The 14,847-nt window shown below is 32.2% G+C and overlaps 1 protein-coding gene across 7 annotated transcripts in view; it reads left to right on the top strand.

Annotated features, from left to right (window-relative positions):
* Positions 1–14,847, top strand: part of CSNK1G3 (casein kinase 1 gamma 3) — a 105,241-nt gene that overhangs the window by 73,771 nt on the left and 16,623 nt on the right. For 5 of the 7 annotated variants that reach the window (XM_030927469.1, XM_030927472.1, XM_030927470.1 and 2 more), the window contains 4 exons: positions 2,503–2,588; positions 2,862–2,946; positions 4,853–5,001; positions 5,769–5,864. In XM_030927469.1, coding sequence (XP_030783329.1) covers positions 2,503–2,588; positions 2,862–2,946; positions 4,853–5,001; positions 5,769–5,864 — 416 coding nt within the window. The remainder of the gene's footprint in view (positions 1–2,502; positions 2,589–2,861; positions 2,947–4,852; positions 5,002–5,768; positions 5,865–14,847) is intronic. The other 2 variants (XM_030927475.1, XM_030927473.1) reach the window with 1 other exon arrangement.

The raw sequence follows: 14,847 nt of genomic DNA, 5'->3' as shown, positions 1-14,847 counted from the left end.
TGTATCCAGAATATGCAAGGAACTATTACAGCTGTTTAATAAGACAACCCAATTTATTAAATGGGCAAACGCATGAAATAAAGTTCAACGTTAGTCACCAGTGAAATGCAAGTTAAGTCAGTTAATCCATACTTTGAAGTTTGCTTTTCTGAAAGGATTTATTACTGCTTATACTTCAGAGCCACTAGCATGGCTAAAATTTAGAAGACCATACTAAAGGTTGGACAGGTTATGAAACAACTGAAACTCCCATACATTGCTGGTAGAAATGTGAAATGACCCAATCCCTTTGGAAAAACGGTATAGAAGGTTTTTATAAAGTTAAATCTATACTTACAACATCATATTGCAATCCCCTTTCTAGATATTAACCCAACATAAATGAAAACCTATGTCAACATAGACTAGTACAAGAAGAATGTTCATAACAGCTTTATTCACAATAGCCCCGAACTGGAACCTGCTCAAATGTCTGTCAACAGATGAATAAACACATTTTAATGTACTACTCAGCATTAAAAAGTAATGAGGTATGATTGTACATAACAACATGGATAAATCCTGAACACTTAGTAAGTGAAAGAATTTGGACACGAATCTATACTGTATGATTCCATTCATGTGCACCTGTCTAATCTGTAGTGATGAAGGCAGATAAGTGGTTGCCTGAGGCTGATGGTATTGTAGGAGTTGGAGGAGAGTAATAGGCAGGAGACATTAGGAAACCTTTTGGAGCATTAGAAATGCCTCTTGATTGTGGTAGTAGTTATGCAGGTGTGTGTGTTGTTAAAACTTATCAAACTATACCCTTAAGACTACCAGAATCTAATGAAGTAAAGTTTTTGTTTTAAAAGTTATAACATTTTTTTTCATATTCTCATCCCCACTTTCATTAGTGGATGTGGGGACTTTAAGGCCACTACTTATTTTGGAAAATTTGCTATTTTTAATAGCGTATACTTATATTTTATAACAAAAAGTACAAGAAATAAAAAAAAAAAAACAACTCTCCATTATATCACATTTTTAGCTTGTGAAATGGTAAGTTGAAATCTCTTCTCTAGTCTTCCAGTCTCGTAGCCTTAATGACTACCAATTTTGATGTATACTTCTTCAACTTGCAGTCTGGTGGAAGTATATATATGGATTAAATAAAAGCAAACATAGTATCTTTAAATCATAACAAGGGTTATTAAAAACAAGTGTATTCATCTGTTTTCATGCTGCTGCTGCTGATAAAGATATACCTGAGACTGGGCAGTTTACAAAAGAAAGAGGTTTAATGGACTTACAGTTCCACATGGCTGGGGAGGCCTCACAGTCATGGCGGAAGGCAAGGAGGAGCAAGTCACATCTCATGTGGCTGGCGGCAGGCAAAGAGAGAGCTTGTGCAGGGAAACTCCTTATAAAACCATCAGGTCTCATAAGACTTATTCACTATCACGAGAACAGCGTGGGAAAAACCTGCCCCCATGATTCAGTTACCTCCCACTGCGTCCCTCTCACAACACATGGGAATTCAAGATGAGATTTGGGTGTAAACACAGCCAAACTATATCAACAAGTATAGAATGTTTACACAGTAAAAATCAGAACCTTTTCTGACCCTTCATCCTAGTTCAGATCCATACTTTCAAAAGTTTGCTTTTCTGAAAGCATTAAGTACTGCCTAGATAGTATGGTTGTTCATGTGGATAAAACATTTTGCACATAAACAAACATCCTCTTATTAAAGTATTTTCTCATTGATAGTTAGCATTTTGGTATTATTTTGAAATATCAAGAAATCTTAAGTATTTAACATCAGTGACAGAAAAATTGAAATATCATTCAGTCAGCAAATATTTATAAGCATCTCCCTGAGCCTTTGTCTGTGATCTTTATTCACGTATGTGCTAAATGACATTTTGTTACAACAACTTGAAAACGACAGTTTGGTCAAGCAGTATTTTTGGTGATAGTGAAGGGGTTATTAAGGTTGGTATGTGTCAAACACAAGTTTTTCTTAAAATACATTAAACACAATACCCCATAATCATGTTTAATTTAATGGAGAATATTTATCATGGAAGTTTTGTGCTCATATAACTTTAGGAAATGAAGGGTTGAAAGAGTTAAACATTTTAAACTCTAGATTTCTCAGAAGTTTTAATATGTTACCTTCTGAATCTTTAAGACAGAGCTATAGTATATAGTGACTCTGATTGACCATGGAACTCTTTTCCCCTTGGCCTTTACTTCCATGAATAGATATCTAAGCAGAAAAATAAATCTCTAACAGCATCTAAAAATTATAAAGGAATATTTTAAAGATGCACAATAATCTTAATGTAAAAACATTATATAGATATAATTTATCACTTATAGGTACTATATCTGTATTTTGTATTTATATGTTGAACTTTTGGAAATTAATTTATACATAATGAAAGAACAAACTCTCCATTCTTCCATCCTTAACTGTTAGAGAAAAGTGAAATTTATATTTCTTTTATATTTCAGAACAAAGTAGAAGAGATGATTTAGAAGCTTTAGGTCATATGTTCATGTATTTTCTGAGAGGCAGTCTTCCTTGGCAAGGCTTAAAGGTAATTGTTTTTGTGTTTCTTTATTGAATTTCATGAAATGTGAAGATATTAAGGTTCTCTCTTCCAAGTAAACAATTTTCATATTTTAACATTTTATTTTGTAAGTAGGCATCAGGGCTTACTGTGTTGCCCAGGCTGGTCTCAAACTCCTGGGCTCAAGCATTCCTTCTGCCTTGGCCTTCCAAAGCTCTGGGATTACAGGCTACCGTGTGCAGCCCCAGCTAAATAATTTTTAAATTACCACATTCTCAAGATGTTTTTTTTCTGTTTTAGGCTGACACATTAAAAGAGAGGTATCAGAAAATTGGAGATACAAAACGGGCTACACCAATAGAAGTGTTATGTGAAAATTTTCCAGGTAATGAATAATGTGAGGTTGATACATTATATACAGAAAACTAGAAATGCTAATTTTTATTGCTTAAGTTTATAAATTTGTTTCTATGCTTTAAAAAAAAAAAAAGAGCTAAAAATATGATTTAAAGGATGTCAGCATTTGATGCCGAACCCACAGGAACACTTTGTACCTTTGCTTTGCAAATGGTATTAATGGAAGAAAATCCTATCTGTTAATAGTGTTGATCAGTACCAGCTGAAGTAATATTTTCTTTAGTGATATACTTTTAATAAGTTAAAATTTTTGCTGAGAAATGCCAGTTACAAAGTTTTGGTATACAGTGTTAGTCATTTGGGTCTCAATGTCAAGCTCAAAGGAGGTATATGAAGTATGATTTGGTTTAGTTTTCACATTAAACTCATTTAAATTAAGTAAGGCCAGTACAATCTTACTGACCTCACTAGTTTTGGGCTAATTTTATATTGGGGAGCTGTATGGATTTATGAAAAAATTTTGCTTTCAAGTAGATTTATGGCAACTCAAATTAAGCCAACAAAAATTTACTTAAGGTTTCTAAATCAATTAAGGAATAAGAATAACTTGTTAGGATATTAAAATAACGACTGTGATTTATTTGTGCAGCCACATTAAGTGAAAAGAGAACTAAATTTGAAGATAAAATACTGAATTCCTATCTCACTTTAGTATCCCCTGGTTCTCCTGTATAATGCTGGCATTATTAATGTAATAATGATATTATCATCAACATAACGAAAGTAGCTCTTTCTCAAGCTTGTTTATATTATTCATTGACAGCAAACATTGTATATTTTCCTTTCTTGCTATAATATCTAGAAGTAGATTTTTTTAAATGTCGGTTAATAGTACTAGCAGTTTAGGTGTAGGCAGGTAGGATAGTTGTCATTAAGGAAGCCTATATAAAGGTGGGAAAATGGGGTTGGCAAATTAAATTGGCCAGGTATTTAGCTAGAAAGTGAAATAGTGGGAGAGTCACCACATAAAGAAGGCCACTGCGTACCACTTTTATTGCCTCATTGTACTGGGTGTGATCTTTTTCCTACTGGCTGGGGCTGCCTGTGAATGCTAGGTGTAACTTACCATCTCTTACTGTAGTGATTTTCTGTGCCCTGTAGTGATGGTGAAATGCCCTGCTTTACTAATTGCTCACCATTTTGCCTATTGTTTTTTTTTATATTTTTTTTTGTTTTTTTCTTCTGAAAAGTATTACCCTTAAAAATACTTACATCTAATACAGTTGAGAATTACAATAGCATGCAGAGATTTGTATGTTGCCAAATAATTGTTAAATATCTGACTAGAAATTAAGAGAAGACTTACACTGTGCTCTTGTGTTATGTTTTTGAGATTTGTTTTAGCTTTCCTTTGTTAGCTTAATTGGTTAGAATACTGCTCAAAACCAAGCTTAGGAATTTGAATTCTCTATTAGTTGGTATATGTCACTGATTTTAAAGGAAATCCAGCAGGCCAATACAGATGCTTTCATATAAATCAGTTCTCACCGGTATTTTAAATAAAATTTTAAATTTGTAAACTGAATATGATGCTTTGTGATTAATCATACATTATTAAACTGCTTATTCAACTTCTCATACTGCCAAATATTAAAAATAATCTTATAAAAATAAAAATTTTAGCTTTTCCTAATGAAATGAAGCAAAAATAGTGGTTGTTAAACTAAACCTCTCATTTTTCTTGTGTCTATAATCTCTTCCTTCTTTTCCTCTTTTTTATTTTGTTGTAATTTAACTTAGAAAAATTTAAATTGCAATATAATTTTGTTACTTTTCAAGTGCTTTTATATAATACAATGTGCTTTTAGATACTTAATTTTATTATTGAGTATTAAAGAAAAGTATAGTCCAAATAATTTTTATATTATTTCTAGAAGAAATGGCAACATATCTTCGTTATGTAAGAAGGCTAGATTTTTTTGAAAAACCAGACTATGACTACTTGAGAAAGCTTTTTACTGACTTGTTTGATCGAAAAGGATATATGTTTGATTATGAATATGACTGGATTGGTAAACAGTTGGTGAGTATTCTACATAATAAAATATTATTTATAGTATCGGTTGTCTTTTTAATAGTACAGTATCTTCAGTTGAAAAGAGTGGAGAACAAATAGTTGTTTTAAAGGATTCATTTTATTGTTTTTTAAAGGACGTTTCTGCAGGTAGCACCGTACTAGTATTCTTTGAGTTTTTCAAAAGCCCTACATCTGGATTCTTTGCCTTTTAGCATGAAGAGTTACTTTTAACTTTCCATCCTGATTTAGTTCTTAATGTCAAATATACTCTTTTTGTGTAATATTCTCATGATTAATTTAATACTTTAATACCTTGATGAAAATTAAAATTTGTATAATTCTCTTCAAGTCAAAATATTGGAAATAAGCAATTTTAATAGTTTTTTAAAATTCTTTTAATTTTCTTAAAAGTTTATTCTATTTATACATTTGCTTTGGAAATGAGAGGCATAAACATACACATTTTTATCATTTTGATATGAAAATGTAACCTAAAAGTGATGGCAGCATTAGAAGATCTTTTGTAGATGTAAAAATAAGTACTTTATAAAGAATTTAAATATTTTAAAAACACTTTAAAAACTAGGTATATTCTCTTTGCTTTACCTTCTTAGCTTTAACAACCTATTTTGAGAATGATGCCTTTACTTAAAGCCTTAGTTTATTTAACAGTCTTTTGTTTTTTCCTTAATTCTTTTAAGCAGATAAATAAATGATTTTAAATAAGATTTCTGAAATAGAATGTATTGATACCAATTGTTATTGTATTGTAGCCTACTCCAGTGGGTGCAGTTCAGCAAGATCCTGCTCTGTCATCAAACAGAGAAGCACATCAACACAGAGATAAGATGCAACAATCCAAAAACCAGGTTTGCTGCCCTTTAGATATGAAATATCTTCCTTTCATGATTGAAACACACTTTTTTCTTCAATAGATAAAACATACTGAAGGATTGAAAATACATATTTTTAATAGATAAACTATTTTCTCTTAATTTTCACTGTTTATTAGTTTAATAATAGCATTAAAATGTTTAAGCATAAATCCCTAATTAATGGTACAAATTAGTGTAAACTGAGGAATATTTCATATTCTGTTAGAATGGGAGTATTTGGATACCCTATTGGAATGAATTGTAATAGCACTTGATCTTTCTAACTGTAGTTTAGTTCAGTAAATTATTGAATTTCTGCTATTGTAAAGCTACTATTCTACACATTATAGAAATTAAGAAGTAAAAAAGAAAGTGTAACCTTTAAGAATGATTTTGTCACCAGTGACTAAAAGCAGTGTTGTAGCTAAGAGCTCACTCAATTCTCTAGAATCAGGCATACATGGATATGGCTTGACCCTGGGCAAATAAGTTAATCTCTCAAAGCCTCAGTTTCCTCATCTATAAAATGGAAATAATGCATGTTAATTTGTAGCATAAATAAGCTTTCATTCAATCAAAACTCTTGTGTCTGCTGTTACTGTTATCATTATTATTACAATAAATACAGAAATAACTATATTTAAAAAGAGAATAAGTTATATTACATGAAACACTAATAAAGTGCCATGGAGGAGATCATATGTGGGGCTCTATGAAGATTTTATGGAAGAGGTAGCTTTTGACACAAACCCAGAGAATGAATGGAATTTTTAAAGGGAAATGAAGAAATAAGGGCATTTTGGGGAGAGTGAATAATATAAAATATGAAGCAGACGTTTAAAAGTAGAGAATTTGAGGAATAGCAAGCGGTTCAATTTGTTTGGAGCAGAGAGTAGGTAGAGATGGATTAGAGAGGGAGTAGAGAGTCAGTCTGAGATAAGGCATAGAAGTTGATCAAGTAGAGAGTTCATGTTTCCTGGCCAGGTAAAGGAATGGAAAGCTGTTGAAATTTTGGGCAATGTTTTAATTTCTCTCTCTCTCTCTGTTTTTTTTTTTTGGTAAGAAAGTTTTATTGAAGGTATCTTTGACTTAAAAATTTTGCTATCATGCTGAGTTAAGGAGTGTCTAGAAATTTTCTGTTAGAACCCTTTCTGGAGAAAGATAGCGTGCCATCCTTTTTTACTTTCATATTGTTTATCCCATCAAAGTTTAAGTGAAGATTAAAGATAAAAACAGGATGAAAATCAAAAGAAAGAACACCACTTGTTAAAAATCATAGCAAAATAAAATGCTACATTTTAGGGAGTGTTTAACAATATTATGCTGTAAATCATGGCCAATTTTAAAAGATTAATATTACATTTTTGACTTAGAAAAATTGGTACTATAAAGCATCTCATACATAAATTTACTTCATATATAAATTAAAATTAGTTGACAGCTGGAGTGCTGTGAAAAGATTCTGTATAAAGAAAGAAATGGCTCAGAAGTTGAGACTTAGTTTGTGTTTTATAAACCAGAGTTAATTCCTTGAATGTACTTGGAAGAAGATTAATATGGTATTCCTTGAAATTCTCCACTTGAGCTGTTAGGTATTATAATAAGTGAAATTCCTCTATTGTTGAATTAAATTATAAATCTAATGTTTTAGACTTTTAGTTTTCTACATGTTTCAGACATGTCTTGCTAAGTAGATTGTAAGCTCACTGAGAGTGGGAACCATGTTTCATTTGTCCAGTCCTTGTTGCACTAAATGTAGGGTGTATATATATGTGTGTGTGTGTGTATATATATGTATGTGTGTATATATGTATATGTATGTATATATATAATTTGTAGGCAGTTCTTTAGGATAGCCTTATATATTGAATTTGGGATGTGAATATACAGATTTTCATCATGATAGAAAAGTTGTATATCTAAAAAAACTCTTCTTAAATATCTCTAGACCACTAAGCAGCTTAAGTTCTATGAGAAACCCACAGTTCACAATCCCAGAGGAAGAAAGATGATTTCAAATGACTTAAACCTTTGTAATTCCCGTAGATAAATGATAAATTTAAGTTGAGGGGATCCTGAAATTGTGGGGTACCTGTAATTATTTATTTTCAGGAGAGAACGTGTAGCTCTTACTATATTCTTAGAGAGTTCCACGACTCCAAAATACTGCTGATTGCCCTAGATATTTGTCTCAATTTTAGCATAATTTTTATTCTTTAATCTTTTCTAGACTTGACTTCATCTGATTGATTTCAACTTAAGCTACAAATCTGCTTAATTCTGGTTATGAATTTGGAGGGTTTAACGAAAAGACATTATAGAACTATCATTGTTTTGATGACATACTTTATGCCACAGAGTATGTAATTTTGCGTTGTACAATTTAGGAAGCTTAGTGCCAGAACATTTATTCATGTGTCTACTTGAATTTTACATCTCTCCCCTTAAGGTTGCTCTGGCCAACAATATGCTGGAGGGTCCGTATACTCCAATATGCTTGGCACTTTGTGGCAAGATTTTCATGACTTTGTTTGAAAAAGAAAGAAAGAAAGAAAAGAGTACTGAAGGCTTTAGAATATATTTAATTTTGGTAAGGAGCTGGCTAGTATTACTGGAAGAGCGTTAGGCTCTGAGTTGGAATTCCTCTTGTACTCCTTGCAGGTCTGTGACTGTAGGGAAGTCTCACTGTCTTCATCAGTAAAAGGGGATGATAATATCTACCTCAAAATATGATAAAATATAAAGCAGCTAATTCAGAACCACACATGTAATAAAGCTTAAATAGTATATTCTTCTCCCTACTTTTTATTAGTGTTGCCCACATTTTCCTGAAACAGAAGTTGACCCCTATTAAGAAACTACTATTAATTTTACTGGTAGATTATGAATTTTACTGGCTTGTTATTGCCATGCAGATTTGCCAAGGGATCTAAAAACATCAAGAGTTTTCAGATTATTTCATAGACATGGGTTCCTTAATTTGAAACAGATAAAAGGAAATCAAGGAAGCAAAGAGATTCATATGTATAGGATTATCACTTAGAAAAAAAAATGTTTGTTTTGTCATATTCTGATAGTATTCTGTATAGTGCTTCTCCCTTTTCAAAGAACTTTTCTGTTTTCTCATATTATTCTCACAATCAGAAATGGGGGACTAAGCAAGAGAGAAAGTATTTTTAGAATCTCAGGTACAGTTATTTAAGGGCTATCATTTGTACCTTGCTAGGAATAGCTCCTCATCAGAAAACCAGTGATGACCTCTACTGTGTAAAAATATAGTGGGTGGGCTTCTAGTGTGCCCATGGTTTATTCGGAGTTCTGTCTTGGTCATGGCATTTTTACCTTTCTGGTTCTTTGTTAGTTCATTTATAAAGCTAGAGGGTAGAGTCTGTGATTTCTAAGGTATTTTTACTTCTAAAATTTTATGGTTCTATTTTATTTTTATTGTTGATCATTACACAATTTGACAACTTAGCTAAAATCACCCCACATTCTGTACACAAAGATAACTGCACCATGATTCAGAATAGTAAGGGTATTTTAAATTTCCTTTTATACATTTGTTTTATATATTATGAGGATAAGATGTTTAACATATTGGGTTTTTCTTCTTCCATGCATGCCATATGCATTTAATAAATGGCAGTCGGCAGACCACAGGGCAGCTTGGGACTCCCAGCAGGCAAATCCCCACCATTTGAGAGCTCACCTTGCAGCAGACAGACATGGTGGCTCGGTACAGGTATTTTCTGATTTTTGCATGAGTGATTATTACCCAGGTTTATACAACTAACCCTTTTTTTTGGAACTCATGGCATGATTTCATATCTTAATGGAAAATTTGTTGCTGAACTTCTCTAGCCATAATTCTATTCCTTTGTTATTTAACCAGAAAAGCCAAAATTAACGTGGTCTAGAAAGACCATCAGGAATACCAAGATTTTTCCTTTGTTCATTTTTGCAACTATATGCAACAATATTTAAGGCATACAGGAGATTAGAAAAACAAACAGTATTATGCTTGAAATAGGTATTAAACTTGACTTTCCAATAATAAGATCAGTCTTTTTAACGCTTTAATAGAACATTTTTATATTTTTTCCCATTCATTGACTTTGCCTCCTTTAAACTTAATCAGTTAAATATCTTTTTTTCATCCTAAGTACTCAGAATATACTTTCTGATTAATTGTTCAAATAAACATGACCCTAATTTTTATAATAGCATGTTTTGTTTGTACTTATAAAATATATGAGATGGAAATTTTGATGACAAATGTTTAATACTCCCCTCAATAAATTGTGTGTCTTTTTAGATAAATTTAAAGCACTCCCTTATTTATGATTTCTTTTCACCTTTTTTATACACTTAGAGACAGCTACTTATATGTACTCAGCCCTCCATTGCCCCGTAAATTTTAATCATTTATGTATATTGTAGAAATAGGGAAAGATTGCTGCGTCTCGTATTGTCTTTTAAAACGTTAGTTTAAGGTAATGTAAAAGCTTAAAGTAAGTGAGATAACAAATGTTATCTCAGTACATTTCAATTTAGAATTTTTTTTACATTTTCATTTTTTTCTTTACATATTTTCACCTGAATAATTTGCAATTTTATCAAATTTGCATTTTTCTTAATGTATATATTTAATCAACTGATTCTGTACTCTGGATTCTATTCTTTCTTGATTTGAATTCTAAAAATTAAATCTTATGAGCTCTCATGTCTTTCTCACCATTAAATTTTAGAGGTAATTTAAATTATATAATCAAGTACTTTTGTAGACTTTTGTAGTTTATGGAATTTTCAGTAGTGTGTGGTAGACTTATTTGAGTAGATCTATAAAAGTCTAGGGTGAAGGACTTAGAGGCAAGGGTATCTAAATTGTAAAAGTTTTTATGACCTCAATTCATATAGTTAGAAAAGCTAGCCAAGTAAATTATATTATATTTGCATAACACAAACTATATTTTGTACATATCTATATATATGTTCATATGGTTTTAAGTTTGTGTGTATGTGTGCAAGTGTTTTGCTCAGTGCAACAATTAAGGCACTATTAGAAAATTTTCCTACCATTTCTGTACCATTACCAGATTTATTTTCTTAGCCTCTTCTTACTCGTATGTGATTCCCTGAGGTGGCTCAAAGGGTGAATGCATTTCATTATTCACTCATTATTTCACTACTTCATGTTTATTTTTTCACATGTTTTCACAGAGATGTTTGAACATTGCTCATTTCTCATTATTTCTAAGAGTTTTCAGCCTACTGAGACTACATCGGACTTCATCCTAATATTCAATAAGTGATCAACTTAATAGATTTCTAGTAATACATAAGTCCATAAATACATAGGTAAAACAAAGAATAGTATTTTCATTGACTTCGTGTATTTTATAATATTAACTGACACATGATATGATGGCCTAATATGATAGCCTAAGTAGGATCATGCCTGAATCCTTCCCACTCCAAAATAAAGACTGAATTCATTTATAATTTATGTCCTGTACACTTTCAAAATTATTTGAAAATTTATGATATGACCCTTGTGTAACTGGACTAATGAAATTATAAATTAAAACATAATAAGACCAAAGAAAAGTACCTGAAATTTGAACTAATATTATTATAATTGAATACTATATTTGATTCTAAATGAAGGCATAAAGGGAAACAATATGTTCTATTAATATTACTCTCATTGTCTGATGGAGGAGAAATAGAGAAAAAAAATTTTTAGTAATACAAAAGTATGAGAAGAATTTGCCTTGGGCTTCTTTGTGCAATGATCATTAAATCACCTGTTGAACAAACTTTCAAGTGTTGGCTTTGCAGGAGAGGCAAAGACTTTATATGGCAATTAAATTATTCATAACCAACATACTAAGAGTATATCATCGAATAGATATTTTAGGAAAGACATTTCCATAATTAATAGGTAGCTATCTGGTGTTGAAATGTGTTACAGATTTAGGATATCCAGAAACAGAATCAACAGTTACTTAAAATGAGCCTTGGTAAAACTATGGCTTTCACTCCTCATCAGTGCAGTCTTTTCCTTGGAACTGATCTTGGCTGTTAGTGCAGCACTGAAAATCATTCCAAGCTGTTTAGAGTTGACATATAAGATGAAACCTCTTGCCATTTTTGACCTATAGAAAGATCCTCAGATATTTATTTCACATGTACTTTTAGTGGAAATTGCCAGCAGAGCCTAAATTTGAACTCCCTGCCTTTCCAGAATTACTGTATAGCAGACCAGACATATAGTTACCAAGTTGATGATGTTGCAGTTAAGAGCCCAAGCTCTGCAGTCATATTTGAGTTCAAATTCTGTGCCAAGTTTATTTATTAGTAAATGAGGATTTTAACAGTTCCTCTACCTTATGGTTTTGTTATGAAAATTTTAAAAAGTAATTAGCATAGAGCTTGAGGCTTAGGAAGTGTTAGATAACTGTAGAATCTATTGTTTTTGCAAATTAAGAAACTTGAGTAGTAGTTTTATTTTATTGATCTCTGGGAAGTGAAATGTTAGAGGTATAGTCAAAAGAAAGCATTGATGAATGGGATTTTTCTAATTTTATCTCTTTAGTTCAATCATATTAAGTCAGTAGCTAAAAAGATACAGCTGTACATTCGATAAACTTTTTCCATTCTCGAGAATAAGAACAATATTCAGATATCTAAAAACTTCATTTTGTATCAGCCTGTGTTCTGGAAAACCCCTAGGGGAATCAGGTGTGCCCCCTCTTGGTTCCCTCTTAGAATCATTGGTAATAATAAATATGGCTGAGAAACTCAGACTTAACCACATTCAGTTTCTTGGCCATTCATTACTCAGCAAATAGCTAAGTGTTCGTTATATGCTAGGCTCTTCTAGGTTTTTTTGAATGAAAAGAAATGTATAAAGACATGGTGCCTGTGTCCATAAAGAAGTCAGTGGAGAAGGCTGATGAACACGCAGGGTGATACGTGGAGGTAGCACAGGGTACTAGGAGAATTGATAGGAAAAGCACCTAACCTGGATGAGTCAAGACTTTCTGGGGAAAGTGACATCTAAACTGAGACATAAAGAATCAGTGGGAGTTAATCAACTGAAGAAGATAGAAGGGATCAAGAGAGGAGTATACCAGGCAGTGAAGACAATATGAATAAGGTTGTGGCAAGAGAGACACATTGAGGAAGCTGATTTAGTCAAGCTGGTGTGTGTTGAGAAATGAGACTGAGAAGGTGTGCTGGAGGTAAATCATGAAGGATCTACCGGCTCTTGTTACTAAATTTGGCTTTATTCTGAGGATAATGGGTAGCCATAAGGGGACTGGGAGACCAAATTTGATTAGTGTTTTCTAAAGATTGCTTTTGCTGTAGACTAGATTGAAAGGAGATAAGTCTAAATAAGGGATACAGCTGTCAAAAGTCTGTAGTTGAGGAAAAATATTGAGTAGTAGGGATAACAAGAAATGAAAGACTTTGAAAATAATTAGAAGGTTGAATTTAGTTGGGTATGGGCCTGAGGAAAAGTTCCGTTATTACCCCTTTTTGATATGTTTCTACATGGCAAATCAATATCCCCAAAATTAGGTTTTAAAATATACCACTGACAACAGATAGTAGTAATCTCTAATTCCATTTTAGCTGTGCTTTTCACTGTAGCACAAATCCACTGAGCTCAGTGCCAACTGAAAATCTGATCCTGTATAGAGGCAACTGTAAGCAAAAGTAAAAAGACAAATATTAAGGACACTGCTGAAAAATTGTTTACATGCTTGTACTATGTACATGTACTATGAATACCTCCTGATTGTTTGGAAATCTCTTATAGTTGTACAGTCTTTGGTTTGAATCTAACGAATAGTGTGACTCTGAGCACTTGGGAGGAAAAGGGGCAGAATTACAAATGGTGCACATATGTTGTGCAACCAGGCATTGTTGAGGAAAACGAAAGAATAACATTCATTGTTGTAATAAGCAGTCTGATCTTTCAGCTGATGAAGCATCAGAACAAATAAAAATACAGCTGGTGATAACCAAAAAGGATTAGGCAAATGTATCTTGAGATGATAATAAAACATACGTGATTAAAAGTCAAGAGGAATAGTAGATACCATTATCTCAATTACATTAATTGTGAATACTGACCTTTCTAAAACATTTCTAACACTAGTTTCAGTCTATAAAATATTTGAAAATGCAGTTATTAACACGGAACAAAATCTAGTGACTATTACAATCATATCTTTCTATTCGTAGTTTTCTGGGGTACTGAAATCTGCAAAAGAGAGGTTGTGGAAGGAGTATAGTTATATGCCTTTATTACATAAATTGTAGTTCATCTCCTTTGATCTAGTTTAAGAAATTCCTTATCTATTATCATTGTGGTAAATCAGTATTATGAATTTATTTTTTTTTTTTTGCATTAACATTTACAGTAACATCTCTGAAGACTGGGATGATCAAGGAAAATAATTATCCTAAGTGGAAGTTAATTGAAAATCCATTTTGGCTTATCTTTGTTGAAAGTTTGTGAGCATGTCACTGTGCTTTAGGGTCATCTTTTGCAATACCAAGAATACCAATTATGCCTTTAGTCTTTAGGATATGTAAAGAAGTTGGTTTCATATAGTATATGTATACTGTAACACAGGTTCAGAAAATTATTTGAAGTCACTCTTTTAACTATTATTATATCTCGTTAGTGTGCTTTCTTATAGATGCCTTTTAAAAAAGCTGAATACATAAGTATATGTTTTAGAATTTCTAACAGATGATTGGATAGATGAGAATTTGGCTAATTAATATATTTGGTGAATTCATACATTGTATCAAGGCTCTATGTGGTAATCTTGCTCACAGGATATCAAATAGAAATTAGGAAGACAGGCAGGGCATGGTGGCTCATGCCTGTAATCCCAGCACTTTGGGAGGCTGAGGCAGGTGATCACTTGAGGTCAGGAGTTCAAGACCAGCCTGG

Source organism: Rhinopithecus roxellana, chromosome 3 (genome assembly GCF_007565055.1).
Source record: "Rhinopithecus roxellana isolate Shanxi Qingling chromosome 3, ASM756505v1, whole genome shotgun sequence".
Taxonomy (NCBI): Eukaryota; Metazoa; Chordata; class Mammalia; order Primates; family Cercopithecidae; genus Rhinopithecus; species Rhinopithecus roxellana.
The sequence above is the reverse complement of the archived record's forward strand: the minus strand, read 5'-3'. Positions and strand labels throughout refer to the sequence as shown.